Source organism: Mauremys reevesii, linkage group 15 (assembly GCF_016161935.1).
Source record: "Mauremys reevesii isolate NIE-2019 linkage group 15, ASM1616193v1, whole genome shotgun sequence".
In the NCBI taxonomy this organism is placed as follows: domain Eukaryota; kingdom Metazoa; phylum Chordata; order Testudines; family Geoemydidae; genus Mauremys; species Mauremys reevesii.
This window is the reverse complement of record NC_052637.1, coordinates 36,401,102-36,428,704: the sequence shown is the minus strand read 5'-3', so window position 1 is coordinate 36,428,704 and position 27,603 is coordinate 36,401,102. Positions and strand designations below refer to the sequence as shown.

The window sequence follows — 27,603 nt, the reverse complement described above, 5'->3', positions numbered from 1 at the left end:
TTTTAAAACGTTAATAGTTTTTCATTCTTGACTATCTACCTAAAAAGATAGGTCTAATTCTTCAATATTTTGCTACCACCTAATTGGCTGAGTTGCGCATCAAGTTGGCAATGCTTCAATACATTACTACTAGATTAAGCCCTCAGTGGTCAACTATACTTTTACGTTAAAGAGGTCATAAAACTTGACTAAATTTACTGCAAATATTAAGAGAAGCCTCTGTCTGGTGGATATGGAGTGAAAATCTGCATCATATAAGGTTATCAATTGCTTTTTTTTCCCTTTTTTTTTTTTTTAAAGTATTTTAAAAAGCACGCCTGGTACCTAGTAAATAAAGTTAAGGACCTGTTAAGAACTGCAGTGAAGAGTTTGTTCTTTACAGATTGCAGCAAGTCTGAGTTGAGGAAGTTCTGACAGATGCAAAATGTACACCTGTTGCAGGCGCACATACAGCGTAATCGGGCATGGCTGCGAAAACACACAGAAGGACACGTGTTGAGATCTTGCTCATTAAATCAGGCACACATTAGGGCTGTGCCAAAACCAAGAGATTTAGGAATAAATTTGTTACATTTGAAAACGGAAAAGAAAGGTCAGCCGGGGAGGCAAGGGTAGACTAAAGCTGTGCAGAATTCCAGGGCTAGATGTTTTAAGTCTACATGACACACTGGCAAACGCCTCCTCCTACACAGATAAAAACTGGAAAATACAAACATTAATAAAAATGTTTGTTAGATCTGTCTTCAGGAACAAAGTATCATAAAGGTTTAATGGAATGTGTCTGCACAGCAGTAGATAACACCCTCTTCTCAATCAAAGGAAAGGAAAATTGAAGAAGTCACATTTTCTATCACTCAGTAACAGAACACATTTTACTTTATAAAGTGACACAAATAACCAATTTTTCCCATACACCGCCCTCCCTCCCCTTCAACTAACATACACATGCTTGAAAACTAGGGAGGAATAAGGGATATTTATAAGACAAACAAATACTCAATGCCACACACAGTTTTAAATGTCTTAATATTCCAGCACTACCAAATAAACCAAAGTAGAAAACAAAACAGAAACCTTACTGATCTAATTCAAGAGAACCTATTATTAAAATCTAGATTTCTGGGTGAAGATGACATTACTTCTCTTTCATTTTAAAGCCAATGCCAGCTGTCATACTAGAATCCATCTGTTATTTAATATATATCTAGTGCACCACCATACATAAAGCTCCACCTACCAAATAAAGAGGGATGTAAAGTATGCTTAGCAACAGAGTGAGATGCTTAGTGAGAAGCAATGTAATCTTAAATACATTAAATCTGAAGTCTGACAAATATATATATTTAGGCACCATATAAAATATGTAATATCTAATAGATTTGTGAAACAAAGACATAAACATTATTAATTACATGTCCTACATAGGCATTATTAACCAATGAAACCTCAGTGTGTTTATAGGGAATTATTGTACACTAAGTAATGTTATGAACCCTAATGGTCTCTGGATCTGAATTACAATAATTGTCAGGTAAGTTAGTTTCAAGTCATAGTCATAAAAAAATAAAATTATTACCAAGCAGTACTGGGTCATTCATCTCAGTGGTTACTTTCATTGCTTTAAACAACCAATAGGAAACACTGAATGTGTAATTTGGTGAATATTTAAGATACATTTCTATATACCTAAAATAATTGCTACAAATATGCTAGGATTTTACCATTTTAGTAGACCATGGATTGCATCTCATTGCTAAGTGTTATAAAATTTGGACAACGTTGTGTTAGTTCATCAAATATTGATTACCATTTGGTATGTAAGAAAACAGAAAAATACTAGATGTCACTTGTGGTACATGACTGTAGTCTCAGTGACTTTCAGTCTTAAAGTAATCTCCCAGAAAGGCACTTGTTTATGTTATTGCTCTCAGACTCATGCAGCTATTGGATATAAGACGATAGGGGCATAACATCACCAATAGCCATTCAAACGCCACCATTACTATCCAGAGTTCTAGATCTAAACAGGGACTCAAAAGTGCTGAGCACCTGCAATTCAGTTTTAAGTCAGTGGGAACTGTGGGTGCTCGGTACCTTTGAAACTCAGGCGCATAATGTATATGAAATATTATATCTTAATTGCACTCCCTGTTAAGACACTTTGTAGTAATTATACACTATTATTAATATTATTATATTAATAAACTCACTAGACTAGTAGTTATGACATATGGGAGCCTAGTCTCTTCTGCATATGCTCACAGTTCCCCACTGACAATGATTAACAGCAATGAGTTATGTATACACACATGAACAGAACTGTGTGTCTATTGGATTAATGGAACCTTCTAAATCACTGATATCACTAGCACCTCTCTCTGTTGCTAAACAACTTAAATGAGGCAGAGAGTTCCATCCTCTTGATTAAGAATGGCATGCAGTGTTGTCATGATCCATGCAGTATGAAAACTCTGATGCTTGACTACTTACGGATACATGGCCATTGTTGTCAGTTTAACAAAGATATCCTTACTCGGTATATCAACAGTGTTACAAGTAAAGGCTTGTGGTGGAGGCATTTTGTGTTTCTTGCAGAAGTCAGCAGGGGAAATGCTATATTCTTGTTTAACTTCATGTAGGTCTGACTTTGCAGCTACCACTAAGCAAGGTATTCTGCTGTCCACGAAGTGTTGCTGCAAATTTAAAGAAAAATATTGAGACAAACAGGAGTTCATGTGTTCAAACAACATGGATTAGCCTATTATTATTGTTTCTTGTGGCAACATCACGCATTCAAAGGCTTAGCTGAGCACAAATCTAGAAGCAGAGTGCTCTGCACAGGCAGCTAAACCATAGCCAGGCATTAGTGACAGAAGCCCACCGAGTTCTTATTGCATTTTTAAATGCATCAGCTGCATATAATCAGCAATCGCGCAGGAGTCGTATGCACTTCTGGTGCCCAACTCAGTCAGTCAGGAATGCTAATAACTGAAAGTGAACATTTATTTCCCCTCTGGTTAACCAGTGTAATGAGATATGTACAAAAGATACAAACCTTAAAAATCCTAGCACAGTATTCAAAGGATTTAGGATTAGTGACATCATACACTAAGCAAACAGCATCACATATGGTCTCAGCATCACTTAAAAATTCAGATTCATTAACATCATGTAGCTGAAAAAGGAAGAAAAAAGTTTTGATATTATGAAATTCATTGCATAACTTTCTCTTCTGTTTTGATTTATTTTTTATTTTAAAATTTCCTATTAGGGTTATTCAAGCTCAAAATAATACAGAGAATGTGCCAACAAGCTAGCACACGACCTGCTACTACCACATCTGCAGGCAATGAAAATATTCTCAGCATAAAGAAATATTTGCTTATACCGTATAATGCCTTACATTCCCATTCAAACTGGTTCTCATTCTAGTCAAAACCACTGAGCAAAGGACTAAACAAGAACTTGCAAAACAAGGGAGCATTCCAATTATAATCAATGAACTACATTAAAACAAATGTTAAAGTGTATTTCCAACCATCACAGATCTTCACCTGTTGAAGATTAATACATCTTAAGCACTAATTTGTCTGCCAAATGTATCATTGCCAGTGTTTCAAGGGTTAACTTAACTATCATCCATTTGATAGGTTTCAGAGTGGTAGCCGTGTTAGTCTGTATCAGCAAAAACAACAAGGAGTCCCTGTGGCACCTTAGAGACTAAAATTTATTTGGGCTAAAACCCACTTCATCAGATGCATGGAGTGGCAAATACAGTAGGGAGGTATAAATATACAGCATATGAAAAGATGGGAGTTGCCTTACCAAGTCGGGGGGGGGGGTCAGTGCTAACGAGCCAATTCAATTACGGTGGAAGTGGCCAGGGCCGGCTCTAGACCCCAGCGCGCCAAGCGCGCACTTGGGGCGGCAAAATGCCGGCAGGGCGGCAGCCGGCTCTGGCGGACCTTCCGCAGTCATGCCTGCAGGAGGTCCACCGGAGCCACTGGACCCGCGGCTCCATTTGACCTCCCGCAGGCATGACTACGGACGGATCGCTGGTCCCGCGGCTCGGGTGGACCTCCCGCAGGCATGACTGCAGATGCTCCACCGAAGCCGCGGACCAGCGAACCCTCCGCAGCTGCGGGAGGTCCACTGGAGCTGCGGGACCAGCGGACCCTCCGCAGTCATGCCTGCGGGAGGTCCGCTGGTCCCGCGGCTCCGGTGCACCTCCCGCAGGCATGACTGCTTGGGGCGGCCGAATTCCTAGAGCCGCCCCTGGAAGTGGCTATTCTCAACAGTTGACAAGAAAGGGTGGAAATCACTTTTATAGTGCAAATGAGGCCAACGTAATCAAAGTGGCCCATTTCAAACAGTTGGCAAGAAGATGTGAGTATCAGCAGAGGGAAATTAGTTTTTGTAGTGACCCACCCATTCTCAGTCTTTATTCATGCCTAATTTGATGGTGTCCTGTTTGCAAATTAATTCCAGTTCTGCAGTTTCTCATTGGAGTCTGTTTCTGAAGGTTTTTTTGTTGAAGAATTGCCACTTAAGTCTGCTATTGAGTGTCCAGGGAGATTGAAGGGTTCTCCTACTGATTTTTGAATGTTATAATTCTTTATGTCAGATTTGTGTCCATTTATTCTTTTGTGTAGAGACTGTCTGGTTTGGCCAATGTACATGGCAGAGGGGCATTGCTGGTACATGATGGCACATATTACATTGTTATCACACTGCACATCTACATTCAAAAATGTGTGTGTGTGTGCGTGTGTTTGTGCGTGTGTGTGTGTTAGTTAACAACCATGATGTAAGTCTTACCAGCAAGTATTTTTCTTGCCCATATACATAGACTGTATTCATCGCATAGTAAGATTTGTGCTCTGCGCGTATTTGCCTCTGTCTCTGAAAACACACAGAATTTAAAGATTAGACAATAAAAACTGTATTTAAATAATTTGTCAAATTCCTACACAGTTGCGCTTTCTTAATATCAGAGAACTATGCTGAAGTCTGATATTAGGAAGACTTCATAGTATGCTAGTAAACCTGTAGCTGTTGTCAATCATGAAGTATCAAAGATTAAAACTAAAACTACTAATGTAAAAGGAAATGAACAAAGCACATTTTGCAAGGCAGTATGCTCGATTGTCATATATATTCACTTATTTGCTAATCTGTAAAATTCTGCAATCCATGATGAGTCTTCCAAACTTTAGTGCTAACAAATAAAGTTCTAAGGCAGCTGCATGCTGTCAACAGAGTTTTGTTGCCTAAACTTAACTCTCAATATTATTCAATTACAACTCATATTAAAAAGAAAATGTTTCTTACCATTAGATTTCTTCCAAGAAGTGCCTGTAGAACACCACTTTTCCCACAGCCTTTCATCCCAATAACATTACATCTGAACACATTCCTTTGAGTCTGCTTTTTCTGGAGGTCTATCTTTTTATCTCTAGTTACTTTAAAAAAAAATGTTTAAATTCCTACAGTAGGAACAGTTAAATTACTTGAAACATCTGTAATTAAAATCTTTAATATCCCAATGGCGCACACTTTTAAAAAAAGTTCAAGTGAACAAAATGCAAACTAATTCAACAGGAATCAAGACAGTCTTTTCATATGATGCGTCGTTTATAAAAGTCAAATACTTTTTTTTTTACTTTTATAAACAAACTAGAATGCTCTCCAGGATATTCTTCCTTTTCAAAATATGCCTGCATTCTAAGCAGAAAGGAGGAGAAAAAAAAAAACACAGGACATTTCATTTAAACTCACTTTACTACTTGGCAATTGGATGTATGAAACTGATCTTTTAAAATAAGCTCCCAAATTGTATAAACAACATTTCAGATAATTACCTGTAATTGCTGATGCTTGAGACTCTTGCTCTGTGAGTATTGAATAGCCTAAATAGCCCAAGTACTCCAGGCAGCGCTGTACATCTAAATATGTAGTTAGTCTAAGGGGAAAAAAGAGGAGAAAAAAATCCCAAAACAATCATTCCTAAATTGCCAACATTCACCATTCCAGATTTCTGTTAAAAGTACTTGTGCCCTATGTATTACATCTGGCAAAAGCAAAGTGTTCTGGTGCCATACAGTAATGAGAACACACGTGTTTGAAAGTAAAATGGCCCTAGTTTTATTAATATAATGAACCCATGATACTATGAGGGGAGCCCCTGCTAAGATCAAAACCACTCATGCTGACCATGTGCACAATGCTTTCCACATCACAAAATGAATGTGATTGCTCCCCCTCTGTATTCCCAACTCATTGTCAAGAGGAACGCAAACAGAAGACAGTAACAGCTTTAATGTTTACAGGAGGTATATATAGAGAAAATATCGACTAATTATTGAGAGGGTGACAATTAATGACTCTTAATGATCATACTACTTCAGGCAGATTTCCAAATTTTGGTGAGAGTCCTGAGGCAGTGATCATTGGACACTGCCCAAATTCCAGAACAGCCTGCAGTTCTCTGAGCAGCAGGCAACACAGTGGCTCCAAAAGCTCGATTGCTTTGGTCAATTCTTCAACATTTTGGCTTGCTTCCTTTCTACATAATAGCAGATCTTCAACAGGAAGCTTTAAAATGGGATCTTATAGTGAATGTCCTCAATACTGTTCCTACATGTTAGTTCTCTAAAGTGCTTTGCCACGTTCAAAGGAAACTTAAGCGGTACCTGAAATGGAATCATCCAATAGCTTTTCTTAGATAAATATCAAAAAATCTTTCATAGGTGATACACTGATAAACTATGCATTAATTACATAGCAAGTACAGGGTTATGTTTGATTTAGCAATTATGTAAATCAAACAAACTGGATTTTTGGGGACTTGACTATCAATGCTCTCAAATGAACTAAGGACAGCAGGATTGACAGACAAAATCCAAAAATAATATGCATCCCTTAAATATTACTGTGACAACGGCTGGTTGGCACAGAAAGTTAGTATTTCTGGAGACCTATGTTTCAATCCTATGTAGGTCTAGTAAGAAGAAATGTAGTGATTTCAGATTAGCCCCTTCAAGCATGGATGCTCATATAAAAAGCACACCATGTAATTTAACATGGCTGGTAAATGTTTGGATAGGAGAAGCAAGTGACAGGATCCAGGTGGATGGGAATACATTGGCAGAGGTTGGGTAGATGGGTGAAAGGACCAAGACTGGTATAGTCAGGGTGCTGGAGATCAGGATTGATTTGCATTGGCTGAGCAGTATGGAGAAGCTTGTACATGCTTTCCATGCTATACCTGGCTCTAGTCAATGATATTAGTCTGCTACTGAACTAGCAGAGCACCATGAAATCAGTGACAGGCATTTAAGTGAATTTCTCTACAAGTCAGTTATGTAAACATGAGAGACATAAAAGTTCTGGAAAATGTATTGCAAGTTTCCAAATCAACAAAAAAAATAATGTGAACTTCTCTGAAAACCCTATTGGAGAATGACCTCCAGCTTATTGAGGAATTACCATTCTTCTCCAGAGTACAAGGAAATTCAACTTCCATTCACATTAAGTCAGCATGCCTCTCCTGGGGACACTGGTAGCTGAGCCAAACACGTGCAACAACTTTATAATGCAGACTAAACCCCATTAAGGGAGTAAACTCAAACTTCACCAAGGCATTTCAGGGAGAACCTCTGGCTCCAAATAAAGCATGGTTTCATAAAGGAAAGGACAATGTTTTACTGAGCAAGTAATTTAGTTCTGCAATCTCTATAGCAATAATCTTTCGTATTCCCTTTAAAACAAGAGCTGTGTGTCTAACTTTGAGAATTGCAATCAATTCTCTGAATACAGTACAGCAGTCTCAGGAACTCATCTGTTAAGTAGATTGCCACAGTTTTGGCACCCCATTTGCTATAAACATTTAAGCAGCAGCACTGCTGGTGCTATCTATTTACTTGATTAGATCTGAATGATAACTTAAAAATAAATCACACTGTAAAACTGTGGCATCTTAATTAGCATAGTTATTTAAAAGTATTCAATGAAGCAGATCGCTCTGACAACATTCATCAAAAAATTTTTAACTCTAGAATGATTTTTTCAGTTACCTCACTAGATTTACTATTCATTTGTTTAAACAAAAACATATGAATAGTATATGCATAGCATATTCAGAACTACGCATATAAATGTGCAATAAAATAGGTTATTACATCACATGAAGTCCTAATGTAAGGCCACTGTAAGGTCCCAATGTAACTCCTGGGCAACAGCAACATATAATGTATCATACTTACGTCCACTGAGAAAGAAACCCCTGGTATGTTATCCATCCCCTTTCATTTGTACAAACAGTGTTGTTGACATCAGGTCCCCATGGTATATAAGGGAAGACTTTGAACAAATCTTTGAGTTCATCAGGGGACAAAGCACAATCTCTATCCTGGAAATATGCACATAGTTATACATCAGATATCAATAATATTCTCATCAAAACATACTTGCAAAAGTAAAGTATTTCTTGTATGGGATTTGAATGGCCTGTGCAGCATTCATTCCATAAAAACTATGTTAAGGATTTACTTACAGTAGGTGGATAATCAGTTTTTAAAAAGGATTCTCAGGACTTATAATATATGGAGATATACCTATCTCCTAAAACTGGAAGGGACCCTGAAAGGTCATTGAGTCCAGCCCCCTGCCTTCATTAGCAGGACCAAGTACTGATTTTGCCCCACATCCCTAAGTGGCCCCCTCAGGGATTGAACTCACAACCCTGGGTTTAGCAGGCCAATGCTCAAACCACTGAGCTATCCCTCTCCCCTTACTAGGGAGGGTAAATATACCAGCTGCGTATACTGGTGTATGAGCGCGTCTGCTGGTACAACTTATGCATTTTCCTGAACAAAATAAGTTATCTATACAAAAGCACTTTTTTGCTAGTGTAACTGCATCTCCCCTGGGGCTTTTGCTGGTATAAAAGTGTTGTTTAAAAGAAAAATTGCACCCCTATGCGACAAACATTTCTAGTGCAGAACAGGCCTCAGACAGACAACAAAGGGTCACAACTATTCCTTTAAATTAAGAACCTAAATATATTAAATGGAGAATAAGCCCAAACCCCCCAAACATTGGATCTTTTGTTAAAGCCTTATTCAATCTCTATTCCTACATAGACATTTGTCATTTCTAGCATTCTTGATTGTGTGTGTAAAATAAATATTCTTTTTAATACAATTTCATAACATGGTAAGAACATTTTTCCTGGTTTAGGAATATCACTGATCAACACATTTAAAAGGGTAGCAGAATCTGACCCTGCATAAGGAAGAGCTGTTCTGTTGACTCAACCTGTCAGTAGTCAGATCCCTCACAGAACTGCTGCCACATTGTAACCGGTGCTGGCCATTCAACTCCAAGAGCAGAGGGAAGCATGATCCTTAGTCCAAGAAAACTGGGAGAAAAAGCCCTACAGGAAACCCAAGGAATTGCCAGGCTTCAGCAGAAAGCTTAGGCTGAGTTTTTTTCTGTTGTTACTTGAGCTAACAAAGCCTAGTCCCAGGAAGGAGATAAATTGACATCATGTATAGACTTTATATGGTGTAGGGTACTAATGTTACCTGCTCGCAGAACAATTAAACACAAGGAAGATGGCTCTCCCAATATTAAGTATTGATTTAGTTTCCTGTGCCACATTAAAGATGAATATTGACTCCTAATTCTTTGAGTTTGAAAAATAAAATTGGTTCAGCTTCATAAACTTCAATTCAATCCTAATAGAAGGTAAAAAGCATGGCTGGACATCAGGAGTTGGATTTTGTTGATAAACATCCCATTGTACAGATCAAGTCAAAGAGTTAAGATTTAGAGAGCAATTAAAACATTATACAAGCACCACTTAAGTCAGACTAAACTCTTACCAAATCATGCTTATCAAAAGTGCTTTGGAGAAACAAATACACATGGTGATTCAATTCTGTTGTGCAGTCAGAAGGAATTTTTAGCCTATTTAAAAAAAAAGAATAAAAAATTAGTCACATAATAAATAATGTAATTCTTCCAAGAAATAAATATGAAAATAGCATTTAGTGGTTTTGCAATCAGCTCCTTTTCTGTTTCACTGAAAACACAGCAAGCACTGTTTACTAGGCGTTCTAAAATCATCTGTAATATAAGGTGCTTTCAGATATAACAGGAATATCATCAGCATTCTATGAAAGAAATAGGGATGGGATAGTCAAAAGAAAGTAAGTGACTTAGGCACCTAATTCCCTTAAGATCCTCTGAAAATCTCATCCTAAAGGAGTTAAATGTCATAAAAAGGGCTGGATAGTTTTAGAACTATCCCACTTGTAACTATGCCTGGCAAGAGAATGGCCTCAGCGCACATTAAGCAGTTGGGGCTATTGGCTGGCTTATAGGAGATGATGTGTGGCCTGTTTAAGGACTAGACACTCAGAAAGATCCTGCAGCAGCTTCAAACCAGGTCAGTTTGATCCATCCCCCCCAGATGACCAGAAGAGAGAGGAAACTATTTAGGCCTATGCCCATGCCAGTGCAGGAAAAGCCCTCTTTTACCTGGACAAGGTAGAGTAGCACTCACCCTTCCACCAATGGCCATAGCTAAATACCAGGTTTTGTCGTGATCCACGGTGGGTATTGGGGCTTAGTCTTGGGAGACTGGGAAGGAATTTTTCCCCTCACCACCACATTGGCCAAGGCAAATGTTTTTTTTCCCCCCTCTTCTCCACAGTGGGTAGGGGCTTACATAAAACATGAAATGGGAGTTAAGCTATCACATCACAACTCATTATGTAAGTGTAGGGCGGATGTCCAGTGCACTTACTCCGTAGGGAAGGGATATGGTGATCAGATAAAATGGATTGGAAAAGGATTTAAAGGATGTATACTTTAAAAGGAGTGGAAATGGGGGACGTGGGGCTCCTATGACTGGTACGGCAAGGCTCCTGCCCTCCCTTTACAGTCCCCCTTAACCCTCCATTCGAGGGGAGGAGGGGGGTAAGGTCCAAGCAGCAGGTTGGCTGGGGATCAAGATGGTTGAAGGGGGAAGGTGGACAGCAGCCTCCTCCTTCCCCAAGTACATGTAAATGATTATGGAATTACCTGCACTGCACACTTTTATCTGCTGGGTACTCCCTGATATTTAGGAATAAAATAGTGCCCTAATTAAACCACATCCAGTGTCTCCTGTCCTCCTCCTGTCATAGTTGGACAAAGGATAATTAAGTTCCATGTTCTGGTCATAAACTAATCGTAGTGTTCAGGGAAAGAATCTCCTTCTTCCGCCACCTGATTCCTTTTGCACAATTGGCATTATGAGAGACAAAAGTTTGCTTTCCTCTTAAGAGTGAGGTATGAACCTCTGCCAGGGACAGCATTCTGGAGTGAAACGAACAGAGTCTGATCTGGTATTGCAAATCCCTTGTCCCTCTGCTCTCCATATGCAACCCACAGTGAAACTAGGTGACACTATGAAACCTAAGTTTAGACATTTCTGGTAACACACCGAAATTGGAATTCCTTTATCCTTCTACTCGCTCTGTAGAAAAGGATATTCTGCTCCAAGTCTGATCCAATACCCAAGGAAGTAATTGGAAAGAACTTCCTTTTACTTCTGTGGGCATTGGATTAGGCCCTTAATGCACATGAATAATTGAAGTGACACATACATCAAGAGATTATTATATACTGTATACTCCATAATGTGTTTATGTAAACGTAAATATTGCTGACAAAGTTGGGAGTCGTGTTTGTATAGTAAGTAGCTGATTTAGCAATCCCAAGGCACGACATACAAGTTCTATATAGAGTTAACATGTGAAAATTAACAGCTGAAACGTACGGAGGAAACAAATACTCTGGTGTGAGCTCTAGGTCATCATCATATCCAAAGCGGCGTAATACTGTCCAAGTAGTTTCATGTCTTCCTCGCTGAATAAAAAGCGTATGTAGAAAAAGAAAACCTGAAATTAAATGATAATTCTTAAGACTTTGAAGGCTTTCAAACATTTAACATTTACATTGAGAGTTGTTTTTTTAAATTGAGTGAATATAAAAAAAATACACAAACATAAAAGCACAGTGCGGAATATATAAAATCTTAATGAACACATGACTTTTCTGTACCTTCAATTTGTACAATTATACTTCTATAATCAGATCGCCGAAATTATTATTTTCTTAAAATTTGTTTCTTCAGTGTTAGCACCAGCATTATTATTACAGGGTTGGTTTTAATTTGTAACATGCTGAAAGTTTTTATACGGTCTCCATTAAACATACAAAGAATGACAACCTTCAATAGTAGTTTCACGGAAGCATGTATTAGTTTTCCTACACCAAAATTCGAGGATAATTGCTTAAGTACTTTCCATGTCTTTCTGAAAACTGAGATTACTCCCCCAGTTCAATCCACACACGATTTTTTAAGGCTGTGTGTAGATTAGGTTTTCCCCCTACTATTTCTCACTTTTGCTTTCACAGTTGCAGCTCCCACAAGTAGTAGAAAAGATACCACCTTTAATTTTTACCACTTACTCCGAACAGATCTACACAGCAGTCATTAAAATGCTGGTGGGAACCAACACTTTTATCTATGCTAGTGCTCACTCTGGTAAAACTAACCAAATAGCCTATTCTAAATGGAAACTATAGAATCTGCCCAAGAGGGAATTTCTTAGAATCAGCACACTTAATTCAGACATTTTGGTCCCTTAAGCATTCTCCATTGGAACACCATTTCCTTCTCCCCCATTATTCCTCAGTTTATCCCATGCCACAGCCAAGTTATGACCAGCTCTTGTTGCCAAGGGAGCAAGAAACTGAAATCATATTTCAATCTCTTTTTCCTCCTTTAACAATAGATTACACATGGACTTTTATCTTGTATCAGTTTTAAATGTCTCTCTTCAAACAATACCTACCTTTTAACGTTAATCCATTATCAGCAACTCCATCACTTAGATTTTTTCTGACTACATTCTTTACATCTTCCAATGCTTGAGGCGCTAGTGGAGTATTAAAACAAATTCTCTAACAAACAAAGAAAACGCATATTAGAAACACTGATACTAAGTCAATCATACAGCATGTCCTGTTCAAAGTGCAGCCTTAAAAGCTATGTTAATTTAATGGTAGGGACAATTCAAGCAAACTTTAAATTAAAGCAGAGCAGGAAGGGCAGTTCCTTGCTCATTGGTACTGCTCCCACGTAAGAGCAAAACAAGACAGAGTATCTATTATTTGCTTCAGTTTCCAAGACTTTTAAAGAATCACAGCCACCTAGAGAGGAACAGGCGTTTAAAGAAACAGAAATGCAATACTGGGGAACCTCAGGATTGTATTTAAACCCGCACTAATCAGTAGAGGTAGGGATGTAGAAAAACCCTTTTTAGTTTTTCAAGAAAAGTGTTGCAAGTTTAAACTGACAAACACAGGACATTCAACTGAATTACAATCTTAGCAATAGCTAGCCACAATAATGCGAATTCAGGTTTGAGGAGAAGCTTTAACTCTGCATTCCATTTCTTAGCTCTAACACTTAAGGTTAAATGTAGTTCGGTATATGAAATATTACACCTGATTTTCATCTCACTCATTTTACGCCAGTGTCATTCCATTGACTTTAGGGGAATAACTCCCGATTTTACACCAGCATTCAAGAAGAATGAGGCCCAGTATCTGTTATGGGCATCAACAATACAAAGATGATTTATATAGGGCAAGATTTTGCGCTACCCAGTGGGAGTGTGCAAAGAGACTTCCGCCACAACTACACACAGGACTAAAAACACAATCCCAGTGGAGACACTGAAGATGGTAACAGTTTCCCAAGAAGAACAAGGCCTATGGCCTTTCCCTAAATCCACATCAGCAGGAAGGATAGTACATAATGCACCTATTTGCTATGTGGTACAGTGCCCATTGTACTGGCTCTCCTATAACTCAAGGAGAAATTTTGGTCAAGTCAGTCCCCAGTCCCCAAGCACAGGGCAGTGCCTAAAATGGCACAATCTAGCCAGTGAGCAATTTCACAATTAAAAATAGGTATCCAAATGTTACCAGTCACCTCAACTTGTTTTGATAGTATTCTAGAGCTGAGCTACCATGTACTCAGTATGGAGAAAATAGGGGGTGATAAAAAAATAGTAGGGAGCTACCTGAAAGAAGTTGAGCTCTGCATCACTGAGAGTGCCATCATTATCCTGATCAGAGATTCTGAAGATGCGAGTCAGAGCTTTTATACAGGCAGGTTTCATCTACAGATCAAGAGAGAAATTAGGACCCACTTTCACAGGAAAATTACATTTTTATTTATTTTTTTTGGCTTGAACATGAAAATAATCACACTAACAACACAAGAGAGCATTAAATAGATTTCAAATAGATATTGACAATTTAATGTTTGGTTTGTTTTAGATTTTCAGAATGGGCACCTAGAAAATTAATAAATATAAGAAACAGCAAAACCCGGCAAGAGTAAACTTATATTCCGAAAAAGATTACAAAAAAGTCATTTTTGATATTAAACGTCCTTAAATTCAATTATATAAAATCTTGAATCTATCTTTGCAGGCTGAACAATCCAAAAGTATCCAAAAATACAAATATCCAAAAATAGTTCTCTGTATTTGTTGCCTTATTGTGATGTAAAAAGTTTTCAAAAACAATTTGACGACAGAAATTTGAAGAAAATCATTTTCCTAGCCTTTCCTAATATACACTGAGGTGCATTAGACAAGTAGTTTTCAACCTGTGGTCTGCAGACCCCGGCTGGTGGAAGTGTGTGTGTGTGGGGGAGGGTTGTCTGCAGACTATCTAGGGGGTCTGTGAAAGGTTGTCATTACCATAGCACTGTGGTTTTCAACCTGGGCTCCGCAGACCCCTGAGGGTCTGCAGACCACATCTAAGATTTCCAAAGGGGTCCGCACCTCTGTTTGAAAAATGGCTCCGCAAATAAAAAAAGGTTAAAAACCACTGCATTAGACTATTATGCCCTTGCTCAGCCCCTGTATGATCATCTTTTAAAATATTTATGTTTTAAGATAATACATTAATCCACAAGCAAGCAACAACAATAAGAGGTTTAGAAAATATGACCCATAAGGAAAGATTGAAAGAGCTGGGCATGTTTAGTCTTGAGTAAAGAGGACTGAGGGAGAACCCTGATAACAGACTTCCAATATGTTAAAGGTTGTTATGAAAAGGATGGTGATCAGTGTTTCTCCGGGTCCACTGAAGAGACAATAAGAAATGATCGGATTCATCAACAGCAATGGAGATTTAGGTTGGATATTAGGAAAAACGTTCTAGTTATAAGGATGGTTAAGCACTAGAACAGACTTCCCAGGGAGGCTGAGGAATCCCTGTCACTGAAGGCTTTTAAGAACATGTTAAACAAACACATGTCACGGATGGTCTAGGTCTACTTAATCCTACCTCAGCACTGCAGGATGGACTAGATGACCACTTTAAGTCCCTTCCAGGCCTACGTTTCTATGATTCTACTTCTAATTCAAAAATTAAAGTCTATTTATGTGATCAGACTAGAGAAGAATCTTCTGTGTATCAATGAAGATAAATCTAATAAGGCATCTTAAATGGACATTCCACACAAAAAATAAATTCAATTCAATGGCTCTAGAGCCACAGTGAACCGCTATTGAACAGGCACCTGATCCATGTTCAACTGGTTTAGGGAGGGTTTCAGGAAGAGCCCTGGGGCCAATCACAGTAATTTTAACTGTCCTCTCTCATCTATTAGACAAAGTACTGAGCATATGGACCAACAGCCTGGGAGAGGAAAAGCTGATGAGTTTGCTCCCAGGTGAGAGAGAAAAAAGAAAGATAGGGAATTCCCTCCCAATAAATAAGATGGTGAGGGGAAAAAAGAGAAGAGTGAAAACTCTTCTCCGACTACCAGCCATGGTGAGGAGTGAGGGAGAAAGAAAAGGGACGATGATACTAATTGCACTGTGGTGATACAATGTCACTACACAACAGCACCAGGCAAAATCAGGATGTGCAAAGTCAAGCTGTGATTATTTTGTGGCTTTCTATTACTCAACGTTTGTGACTGAGTGGCTTTCCCCATTGTTCAAGATGAAGCGACAATCCACAATAAGTGATAAATCCAGTGCCCCTATTAATTGCAACCTATATTATTACTACTACAAAAATCCACATGCACCCGGGTAATCCATTTAATTAGTTTCCTTGTGTACTAAGAAACTAGCTATGGCAGTTACTTGAACACTAGAAAAAATATGCACTCATTGTTCTGAAGCGCTCTTGTCAAAGTCTCACAAGAGTGCTCTGAAAGAATTTTGCTTTCCATGACACTGGAGTAAATACCCTGAAGTAAATAGAGTTACTCGGAATGTACATCTGTGTTAATAGAGAAAGAATCTGAAACCAGATTCTATCAGATTACGTTTGGCATAATTGTACAACCATGACCAAATCAAATCTGAAAATCAATTTGCAATTGTTTGTACATGTAATTAATTGGGAAGTAAAAATGAACATCCTGCAACATTCTCCCACACAGGACTTAGTAAAAGTCACAGCTCTGATTAACGTCACAGACTATAAAAAGAACAGGAGTACTTGTGGCAACTTATAGGCATAAGGGAGCGGGCACACGATGACCAACACTTAGAAATAATCAAACAAGAAAAAATCTACTGGGGCGAAAGTATCATAAAAAGCAAAAAGGCAAAAATATTTTACTATTTTAACGTAACTGTCTTGCCAACTGTCTTTGGCAAAACTAAGTTTATTACACTACACACATATATATTGATTTAAAAAGAAACAAATACCTCTTTTTCCTCTGGACAATAGAGAGGCCCTGTGGGATGTAAAACAGCTTTCTGTGCATAATAGAATAGCTCAGATATATTCTTCAAGTTTTTGGCTGAACACTGAAAAAGAAGACTTTAAATTAGTTAGTTAACCCTTTTGAATATTTCACCACTTCTTTGGGTGTCTAAATGGTCCTTTGAAAAAGGTCCTTTGAAAAGAAGGGAAATATGGTCCTTTGAAAAAAATTGAGACCTACGTGTTTACAATGACTAGCTCAACGGGGACTAGCTCCAGCTCAGTTGCAGCCTCTTAGCACTACTGCGATACAAACAACGTAGTAATTTTGAGTTGCTCTATCACTACTACAATCGAAAAAGTTAAAGTATAAACTTGGCAGCAATGTGGTACTTGTTATTCACTCAGAATGAATTCCAAAATGTAGGAGCATACCTCTACGCAAGTTTCTATCTCTGTGTATTGGTTCATAATGGGAAGGATGGTCTCCATACTGCTATATTCCACTAGATCAGATTTGTTTCCAACCAATATAAGAGGAAGCCTGAAAACATAAGATTTATCAAAGGAGATTTACAATGAGAGGGACCTGAAAATATCTATTGTATTTGGCAACTTACTCTACTCCAAAGGAAGTAAACAATTTGTATTTATGTTGCTTTTATGAATAACTAGACGCCAATGGTAAAGAGCAGGAACAAAAATGAATTAGCAGTTTTAGATTTATTTCATAACGGTGTCGAACAAATTAATGCGACAAGGATTTAACTTACAAAGTGCTTTACAGGCGAGTCTCATCTTACGCTGGGGTTACATTCCACTGTCAGCGCGTAAAGCGAAAATTGCGTATAGTCAAAATTACATTGAGTGTAATGGCGGGCAGAATCACCCACACTACAGGTACAGTATTTAAATTGTTATTTTTCTCTCTGTTTTTGTTTTTGCCAACCGCACAAAGCTGAATTTGCGCATGTTAAATGCACGTAAGATGAGACTCGCCTGTACTTGTTTTGGATTTTTTGGAAAAGTTAAACAGTGTGGTTAATTACTTATAAAGCTTCCATTATACACAGTAACACACAAAATTTCATCTGGATATTTTGTGGGCATTCCTACTGCACACGCACAATGTATTACCCTTGCAAAGATAGGAAAGTTGGTGCACTGGGTAAAAATAATAATTTTCCACACTTCACTATAAGAGATCCCCAAGTAGCTCATGATTACTCAGAAAGAGCAGACATGGACAATAAATGGACAACATTCTCACCGACGAATTTTTTCCTCTGGATTTTGTTTTTAAAATAGCTAAACTAGAAATTCACACACAAAAATGAGGGCCTGGCTTAAGCCAACCAAAGGCAGGAAGTTCAGAATACAAGCTGTCTCCCTCATGCTTAGCTTGTCACGGAACTTCCTTGAAAGCTCTCCTTTAATTTCTCAGCTTCCAACAACATTTCATAGATCTGTACAAAACTTAAAATGCCTGGTGCCTGAAGAAGCCTAGCCATGGAGGCAGCATTGCGATCAAGCCATGGACTGTCTCTTAGCCTAACTGGCATCGGAAGAAGACTCGTGCAGGCCATTACAGCAGAAAAAGTAGGAAGGCATTCACATATATGGTGCAAGCTATCAATGACATTTTAAAAACAGCATATTTGATGGGTTAAAAAGTCACTTGCTAGTTGAAAATATTTGTAAAAAAAAATGTAGGCAATGAGGCTACTTCAGACTAACTTCACATCTGTCTTTTTTGGCTGAACAATGCCCTCAATGTTATTTAACCACCCCCATCACCTTAATATTTAGGTCTATTTCATGTTTTTTCCTCCCTCTCAGTACATACCTGCTATCTTTGTCTGTTCTTTCATTGATGAGAGGAATCCATCTGCTTGTTACCTAAAGCAACAAATTAACGCGTATCAAGAAAACGCACGCTTAGGCTAATATGGCTGAACTGCATACAATAAACTTGAGAATGGCTGGTCCTGGTCTCTTGCTTTCTGGGCTTATTGTGAGTTGGAATGAGCACCACTTTTGGCCATGAGGGTGTAGGAATTAAAAAGGAAAAGCCTAAGCTGACTGATAGCAACATTCCCAGCTTATTACTGCATGGAATTAACAAGATCAGAAGAGAATTTTATCTAGTACTCCTTGTTTGTGAGAATGGCACACCCAACAGAAAACTTTGAGGTGTCATTGTTAAACAAGGAAAAGAGACGATTGATGGGGACCACCAGAAAAAGAATACTATTGGTAGATTATATACCATGTAATATTTTCCAGTGAGATTTTATGCACTTTAAATATTTAAGAACAAAGTTTTCACTGTGCCTATCCTGTCACAGGAGATGCATCTTAAACAGCAGCTAGATACTATAAAAGGTGTTTTCATCATACCTTGTCAATAGAATTCTTGTTGTTAACAGCATATACTATGCAAATTACATTAGCCTAAAATGAAAAAGAGAAACCATTGAATCCTGAATGTGTGGATTCCCTAGAACAGCAAACAGTTAAAAAGCACACCTAGCAACATCACAACAAAAGAGTAAAAAATGCTTCATTGTTGGCCAGTGTTTGTGCCCCTAGCTTGCTCATACAATTTGAAGCCAGACTGATGGCCTGAAGAGAGCGGAGAAATGGAAGATATTAAGAAATGCCCAAATCATTTTTTTGCAGAGGTACATTCCAGGGCAATGGTGACATAGACTTCTAAGCTATCTACATTTGAGCTGTCACAGATTATCTATTTTTCCTTGGTCCAGAGCTGCAGTTCTCGAGTTTGGTTACCCACCAAGAATAGGACTGCCTCTATATAGGACTGAAAAAACTGCCTCTATATAGAATATACAAAGGTGCATTTAAGATGCTCAGAAAGCACTGAGGGCAGGAAATGAAGGATTCTTAGTAACTCCACAAACACCCTACTGCAGCAGTTCACTTGTAAGGGTAATGCAACAGGTTGGCAGGAAAAACAGGATTTTTCAGGCACTGGGATCATTTTGCTGCAAACGCTGTCAGTCCCTCAGTTGACTGCCTGAAAGAAAGCTGGTTTCTCCCTTTCCAACCAAGCAGGAACATGAGCCCAAATTGCCAAAGGGGGAGGAATATTGTGGTGAGAGCTGCCATCTTCTCTGGGCAGGCTAGTAAGTGGAACAGGCACAGCTGACCATTTGCAATGGTTATGCAGAAAGCACAGCATCCCATCCCATGGAACTGTTTGTGTGTAACGCTGGCCCTGACAAATATTACAAACGGGAACCAGGAGAAGTGGTGCTACGTGGGTACAGCTGTTGGTCTAGTTTTCAGAGGTTAAGGGGATTTAAGTTTGATTTGGGCTTTGCCATCCCATCTATACTACACTGTGATCAACCTGAATTCGCCAATATCACATTCTACCATTGCCAGGTCACAAGTTTGCCCCTCTCTCCACCATACAGGAACACTGCAGAGGCAGAGCACTCAACCCTCAAAGGAGTACGTGATTTGAATTACAAAGCAATCCCTTCTCACGAATACTGATAACTGCTCTGATGCACTTCCTAGCAAACAAACAGCACCCAATCTTCCTGGACCAGAGGAAGGTTTGCTGTGACAAAAGGCTCTAACAGAAACGTGGGGAAAGTGTTGAGAGAAAAGAATGGGAGGGCTCTCTTCCAATAATTCAAGCCAGAAGCTCTCCAGAGTGAAAAACTTTTTTAAAAGTTTGTTAATCAGCAGAGGAAAATCAAGGAGCAGAAGCTGCCTAATTTGATTCTAGCTAATCCCAAACTGTCACTTACCTGTGATATTTCATGGTGAAGCTGCTCATCACTTTGCTCTGCTTCTGCATGCAACAGGAAAAAATGCCATTGATATTCTATATCATCATGAACTAAACCTGAGAATATTTTACAGTACTCATTCCAGGTACAGCCATCCTGGCAATGGCCCTTTTTCATTTTTAATTACTTTTAGCAAAGTGTGTGGAACAAAAATATGCTTCTAATGCAAAGGCCGTGAAATTGATGCCCTTGCCACCAGGCTGGAACTGGCATTTGCACACAAATTTCCAGTATGAACTTTAAAGCTGAATAATTGCACTGGCAAGACAGGCTCCCTCTGGAATGCATCAGGGATTGGGTCTGCTACATTTTCTGCCATTTTCTTGGGGTGCTAAAGTGATGCTGTTGTTCTACAATGGGGTGGCCAACCTGTGGCTCTTCAGAAGTTAATATGCAGCTCCTTGTATAGGCACCAACTCTGGGGCTGGAGCTACAAGTGTCAACTTTCCAATGTGCTGGGGGGTGCTCACTGCTCACCCCCTGGCTCTACCACAGGCCCTGCCCCCACTCCACCCCTTCCTGCCCCCTCCCCTGAGCCTGCCATGCCGTCACTCCTCCCCCTGGGGTGGGGGAGGTGATGGGGAGCTGCTGACATGTTACTGTGGCTCTTTGGCAATGTACATTGGTAAATTCTGGCTCCTTCTCAGGCTCAGGTTGGCCACCCGTTCTACAATGTCATGTTTTATGCTGGAATTTACATTACAGAACAACAGCATCAGTTTAGCACCCCAAGAAGGAGATCGCAGAAAATGTAGCAGACCCAATCCCTGATGCTTTCCAGAGGGAGCCTGTCTTGCCAGTGCAATTATTCAGCTTTAAAGTTCATACTGGAAATTTGTGTGCAAATGCCAGTTCCAGCCTGGTGGCTATAATTTTACTAGCAAATATAATTCCTAGCAAATCAGAGCTTTTGCTGTATCTGTCTGAGAGATTTTATATAACAACATGGAAAACCCTTGGCTGTGCGATAGTTAATCCTAAACCCAGAGGGAGCTCATCATAAAATACTTTGTATAAACTGAGAAATAATTGAGGATAGCATCAAAAGGGGACAGAAATATGAAATCATTTGTAAAGACTGTCATGGAGAAGCAAACTTCAAAAGTGTTGTGGGCAGAGTTTGGGGTAATTACAAGAAAGTGATCTTCTTCTTTATCACAACCCCAAGGAAGTGTTTGCTACTGAGAGAAAAGTCTTCAAATAGAGGAAAGACTAGCTGTACTGCCACTACTGTTCACATGACAAGACAAACCTGAAACAAGGTGGTAGTAAGATCTTTAGTTAACGTAATAATTTAAAATCACATTTATCATAGGAATTGGCTCATGTCAACTGTAGAATTGCCTCAAGCATTCCCAAATAATTGAGACTCAAAGGAAAAAGGATTCCGATATTTGACTTAACTAGGTTTGTATGGTTTAAAATTCAGAGTATGTACTAATATTAGTGGACACAGAACATTAAAATTAACACTGACATACAAACTGACCAAACAAAAAGTCAACTTCACCCCTGAGCAGTCATAACAGTTGAAAATCTGCTGATGCAGCCTCGCCCTGGGTCCCCGCCTTTGAATGTCTGAAGGGAGCTTTCCTCAGAGGTTCTTGACTTTGGAATTGCTTTCTATATTGCCTGACAGAGCCCAAGTTTGTTGACTTTTAAGGCATGGCATAAAACTTAACTGTTGACTTGAGTTTCTGCCTGCTGGGCAATGGTAGGATTTATTTATGCCTTCTATTCGATTTCAGTATTCAGCCTATTAATATTTATTTAACAAGCACCAGACGAGATGGGAACATTTAAAAAAAAATGAAAATAAGAGTAAAGAAATTCACAGAAGTTTAAATTATGTTGTCATCTCATCCTGTTGTGCCAAGATAGCACAGTACACAGAATATGTAAAAGTTGCCTACATTTTTAGTGACTTCTTCACTAAATGGGATGAGAGCAGTTTTGGATCTCCCTGAATTTAGTTGCCTTGTGCCTGACCTTGCAAACATTTACTACCATGATCAGACCACCCACTGACCTTATTAGAACATTGCTACTGTTGACTTCAGAGGGACTACTCACAACACTAAGCACTAGACTCAGTGGAGTTTGCAGAATCGGTCCCTGTCAATCTACCTCAACACCTCAAAAAACCTACATTAAAATAACATTAATTTAATTTCCAGATCCTGGAAGAAGCTGGAAGTTTTGATGAGGCTACTGAAGCAGGAAAGCAATCCTGGATCAGAATAAGTCATACAGCCATGTGTACTATAGAACCACTACCTGAATAATCCACTATGTGCGTTGGCACTCTTTCAGGGGTGACATCAGCTGGGATGGTGATTTCTTCTGCACGTGGAGGAACCTTGATTTGTAAACAAACAGTAAGAAGGAAAAACCTCTATAAAAACAGTCAATAAAGTAGGGAAATGAACATCTAACAATGGTTTATAAAAAGAGTATAGATAAACTTCTCCACAGATTAGGAAGCTTTAAATAGAAGTGATTATTAATTGTTAGATTTTTCAGCAAAAGTTTTTGTTTTCTTTATGTTCTTAAAGCCTCTGCCACAAGTCTAAGCATTGCTGTGCCAGAGTATCATTGTTATGAAAACACTTGAAAGGAAGGCTCAGGTAAATCTCAGACCCAAAATATTAGAAGCAACATTATTACAAGGTACCCTACAAATAAACTGCTGTCTGAATTGTAAATCAATTTACCATATTTAACAATTACACCTAAAGCTTAAATATATCATTTAAGCAATACTATTCTGTAGTATGGGTAAATTTTTGGTTTCTTGTTTATTTCAACTATTAGTACAGATATCTCCACATCCATTTCCAAGGACATTACACTAAACTAGCCATTATGGGTAAGTCGACAGTGCAATAACACACCCACTTGGCTGGCCCGAGTCAGCTGACTCAGGCTTATGGGGCTCGGCCTGCAGGGCTATAAAATTTCAGTGTATACGGTCAGCTCTGGGCTGGAGCTCAGGCTCTAGGACCCTGCGAGAGGGAAGGTCCCAGAGCTTGAGCCTAAATATATAAATGGCAAATTTATAGCCCCACAATCCAAGCCAGGTGACATGGGCCAGCAGTGGGTGTTTTATTGCATTGTAGACATATCTTAAGGGTACAACTACACATCAAAAAATGACCTATGGCAGCAAGTCTCAGAGCCCAGGTCAACTGACTTGGGATTCCAGGGTTCGCACTGGAGGGCTAAGGACAGTGTAGATGTTTGGGCTAAAGCTTGAGTCTGGGATCTGAGACCCTCTCCTCCTGCTGCGATTCAGAGCCCAAGCTACAGCCTGTGCCCAAACCCCTATACTATTAGTTTTAGCCCTACAGTGCAAGCTCCGCAAGCCTGAGACAGTTGACCAGGGCTCTGAAACACTCTGCCGCAGGTTAGTTTGAGGGGTTTTTTGGCTGCATAGACATGCCAGATTAAAAGTGCTGCCAAAAATCTCATTTTAATTTTTCTGTTCTTTTGCACAAATGACCTATGAGGCCTGATCCTGCTCCCATTTAAGTAAGTGGCAAAACTCCCACTGACCTGAATGAAGCAGACTGGGCCTATGAAAACCACTCTTCTTCTCCAAAGTATGCCAAACTTGTCTAATAGTGATGACATGCAACAGATAAAGCTCTCTCTCCAAAAAGTCACAACACGTGGCAGGCTATTTTTTTTTTTATAGGTTCTGCTAAATATTAAATCTACAGAAGTTTACAGGGAGCTCAAAAATGATACTCATGAAAACTAATGCTTTGAAAAATTTTGTACATCAACCACGACAGGTAATTTATTCCCCAAATAGTACCCATCCAGATTCAGGAACATGGTAATAAATAAATAAATAATATATCAGTCTTATATAGTGCTTTTCATCCATGGATTGCAAAGCAGGCCAGTCTCATCATCCCATTTTACCACTTTACATCCTGAGGCATAGAGAGGTGAAGTGACCTGCCCAAAGGTCACCCAACAGGCCACTGGCAGAACTGGGAATAGAAACCAGGTTTCCTGAGTCCCAGTACAGCGCTCCATCCACTAATCCATACTGCCTTCCTAACAGTGCAACACCAACGTGTAACATCAATCTTAAGTCTCCAGGAAATTCATCCAACTGACCAGATTTTTTGCTTGGCAAATCTGTCCTTCCGTATCTTTATGTTCTTTTAACAAGCCTGACTGCTCAAAGAATGGCCTTGTGTAAAGCTGCAGACATAGTCACATTTCTGCCAAGATGATTATGGCAGCACCTGGTGCATGAAATAAGACTACCCCAATGACACCTCTACACAGTCCTGAGCTGCATAACAAACACATGCATGATTCCAGCAAGTCCTTCTGAAGAGTTATATATGATACAATTAGGTCTGAAATCATCTTTGCTGTTTTCAGCAATCAGATTGCTGTGCTGAGTGTAGATGAAATTTTCCTTTAAAAAGGTACTTGTCGAAGTGGACTCTACTGTATAAAGACAAAAAGGTCATATAGTGCTGCAATTCATTTAAAGGGATAGCAATGGCCAGGAGCCCCAGTAGTGACATCAGTAATGTAATCATATTTTAAAACATTTGCAGCCTTGTTCTTGGACTTCAGACGTATACTGCCGTACATTAGGAAATACGACATTGCAGTTTTAAAGAGCGAACACTCATGGTATAGGAGGCCAGCTTCATGTCCCACATTCCAAACTTTAAACATTTACTTAAACAGATGATAAACTATCTTTCCCCTAATATCGTGCCAAGAAAAGGAATCCAGTGAGTGTTAACAATAAGACACTACAAGTTTTATTGCCTGCTACCTTTTTCAAAGGAATAGCCTGAAAATGTTTTAGTATAATCCAGTCCATAACCAACTAAATAAAACCCAGCCATTTCTATATTTATCTGAAAAAGGTTTAGACACAATTATTTACATCAATGGGTGATGAAAACATGCTTCAAAAAGTAACACAATGCAAAGTCATTCTTAATTACAGATACTGACTAACTACTACTGCAAGGGCTATACAGCTTGACAAGGTTTGAACTCTTCACCTTTATTTATATAGTTAGATGTTCACGTTTTTACAAGTAATGCCTTCCGGCAGAGATTACCCCCCTTCTCCTTCTTCAACATCTTTTCCTCCATTATTCCCTTCTTTTGACCTATGTTATTTTCTGACTATTTTTAAAGGACTAACACTTCAGGCGTACGTGGATCAATAAGAACAAGTGTGAGCTCAGTTAAGCATATGAAAAGAATGAGCAAAAATAAGTAACTTAAATATGACTCCTGTTCTCCATACATAAATGTTTCTAATCAGTTTAAGTCATTCTTCCAGGAGAAGCCAATACCTTTTATCACCCTTTTAAATACTTTAATAAGAAAAGCACCACATTAAAAAGTCCACTGATAGATTTAAAATTACAAATTCACCAACTTTAACTTACATGCACATTTTTGTGACTGGTAAGTAGCTTTTCTACCAGAGAAGCACAATTTAGAGGACAAATAGGGATGTCCTACCTCTTCTGGAAATTCTTCACTGACAAGAGACATAATGAGTGATGTCTTTCCAACTCTGGCTGTGAAGGGAAAAAAATAATGGAATTAGAATATTTGTTTTAACCTTCTGCTTCACTGAATAGTTACAGTTCTATCTCAAGATGGGAAGTATTTTAAAAACATTTTACAACTTCCAATATTAAAATTTTAACAAAAATGTCTCTTTTAATAAAATCTAACATGAGTCCTCAGCTCCTTCACAGGGTCGCTTTAAGGACCTTTCTGGTAAAGAAATGTGGGTCCGTCTCCTATGTGTTTTCAAATACATGCCTAAACTTTTCAGCTAAAGGAACAAAACATCAAATCTTTTTTGCCTTGTCCAGCTTTACATGATAAGGTGAGCAGATTTAGCCTCAAATTACTACAATATGAGGCACCTCTGAAAATATTTGGGCGTGCATATAGAACATTTACTTTAGCATAGGAATTCAGGAAGGAAAGGAATGAAAAGAATTAACGTAACAAGAAAGTGACATCTGCATTAAAAAAAGATGTAAGGGCAGGGATGTCTGCAATAAAACCAGATTGGACAGTGAAGAATATACTACAGGGAGCAATCATTTATGACCAGCCATTTCTGAAGTTAGTTTATTTTTTCCTATTTTTGCCAAAACGCTAAGCACTCTTTTGATGTATAGTTTAAAAAAAAAATACTGGTAAGAAGAGTTAATTCTAGCTGACTTTGTGCTTCTCTGATTTCTCATTATTTTAAATATTCTTGTATGAGAAGATCCTGGTAGTTTCACATGGCTAGCTTCATCACAAGGAAAACATTAAGTAGAGGCAAGTATATGATCATTAGTCTCAACTCATCCAGGTAAAAAGTGAGGTTCTCACAGTTCAGAAAGGAATTCTGCTCATTACAAGAGGATATTTAATCCAACAAGTACCATACGCTATTACTGGGCAAATCAGAGCTGACCCTCAGATTACTGATTAGATTCTGTGCTGACTTTTTAATCAACTAGGCTACTGTTGTACCATGTTCTAAAGTGATTAGTGACATGAACTTTAGTAATTACTGTATAAAGATGGAGAAAAGGAGACCCGTCTACCAAGTACCAGAGTTTTACAAAGGCTGCTATTGAAAGGAACTTGCATGGTCCTCCAAATAATATTATGCTGTTCCATATATAACAAGGATCCCCAAACTTTTTCATAGAGTGGACTACAGCAATTACTTACATTGATAATAAATATTATGAAAGCATTGATGTATTTTTAACTTCTTTTAATGCAATTTAGCAGTTGGAAATGAGAAAAGCAAGTACTATCTGACCAGCCAGCTCTCCACAGATCAGAGGTTAGGAATCTCACATATGTCATTCTACTTTTATACTATAGTTATTCTTGACATGATGATTCCACCTCAGTCCCAGATTCTTATTGTCCTTGGGAGAAAGGGCAT

The 27,603-nt window shown here is 38.7% G+C and overlaps 1 protein-coding gene across 6 annotated transcripts in view; it reads right to left on the bottom strand.

Moving 5' to 3' along the window:
- Positions 1–27,603, bottom strand: part of RHOT1 (ras homolog family member T1) — a 45,672-nt gene that overhangs the window by 9,050 nt on the left and 9,019 nt on the right. For 4 of the 6 annotated variants that reach the window (XM_039501485.1, XM_039501486.1, XM_039501488.1 and 1 more), the window contains exons 2-19: positions 26,157–26,215; positions 22,914–22,995; positions 20,595–20,638; positions 19,210–19,263; positions 18,656–18,708; positions 17,245–17,353; positions 16,812–16,913; positions 14,148–14,246; positions 12,912–13,020; positions 11,831–11,951; positions 9,888–9,972; positions 8,265–8,410; positions 5,862–5,962; positions 5,332–5,462; positions 4,819–4,902; positions 3,056–3,175; positions 2,491–2,693; positions 346–468 (exon numbers count right to left, since the gene is read on the bottom strand). In XM_039501485.1, coding sequence (XP_039357419.1) covers positions 346–468; positions 2,491–2,693; positions 3,056–3,175; positions 4,819–4,902; positions 5,332–5,462; positions 5,862–5,962; positions 8,265–8,410; positions 9,888–9,972; positions 11,831–11,951; positions 12,912–13,020; positions 14,148–14,246; positions 16,812–16,913; positions 17,245–17,353; positions 18,656–18,708; positions 19,210–19,263; positions 20,595–20,638; positions 22,914–22,995; positions 26,157–26,215 — 1,825 coding nt within the window. Of the gene's footprint in view, positions 1–324; positions 469–2,490; positions 2,694–3,055; positions 3,176–4,818; positions 4,903–5,331; positions 5,463–5,861; positions 5,963–8,264; positions 8,411–9,887; positions 9,973–11,830; positions 11,952–12,911; positions 13,021–14,147; positions 14,247–16,811; positions 16,914–17,244; positions 17,354–18,655; positions 18,709–19,209; positions 19,264–20,594; positions 20,639–22,913; positions 22,996–26,156; positions 26,216–27,603 lie in introns of all 6 variants that reach the window. The other 2 variants (XM_039501490.1, XM_039501489.1) reach the window with 2 other exon arrangements.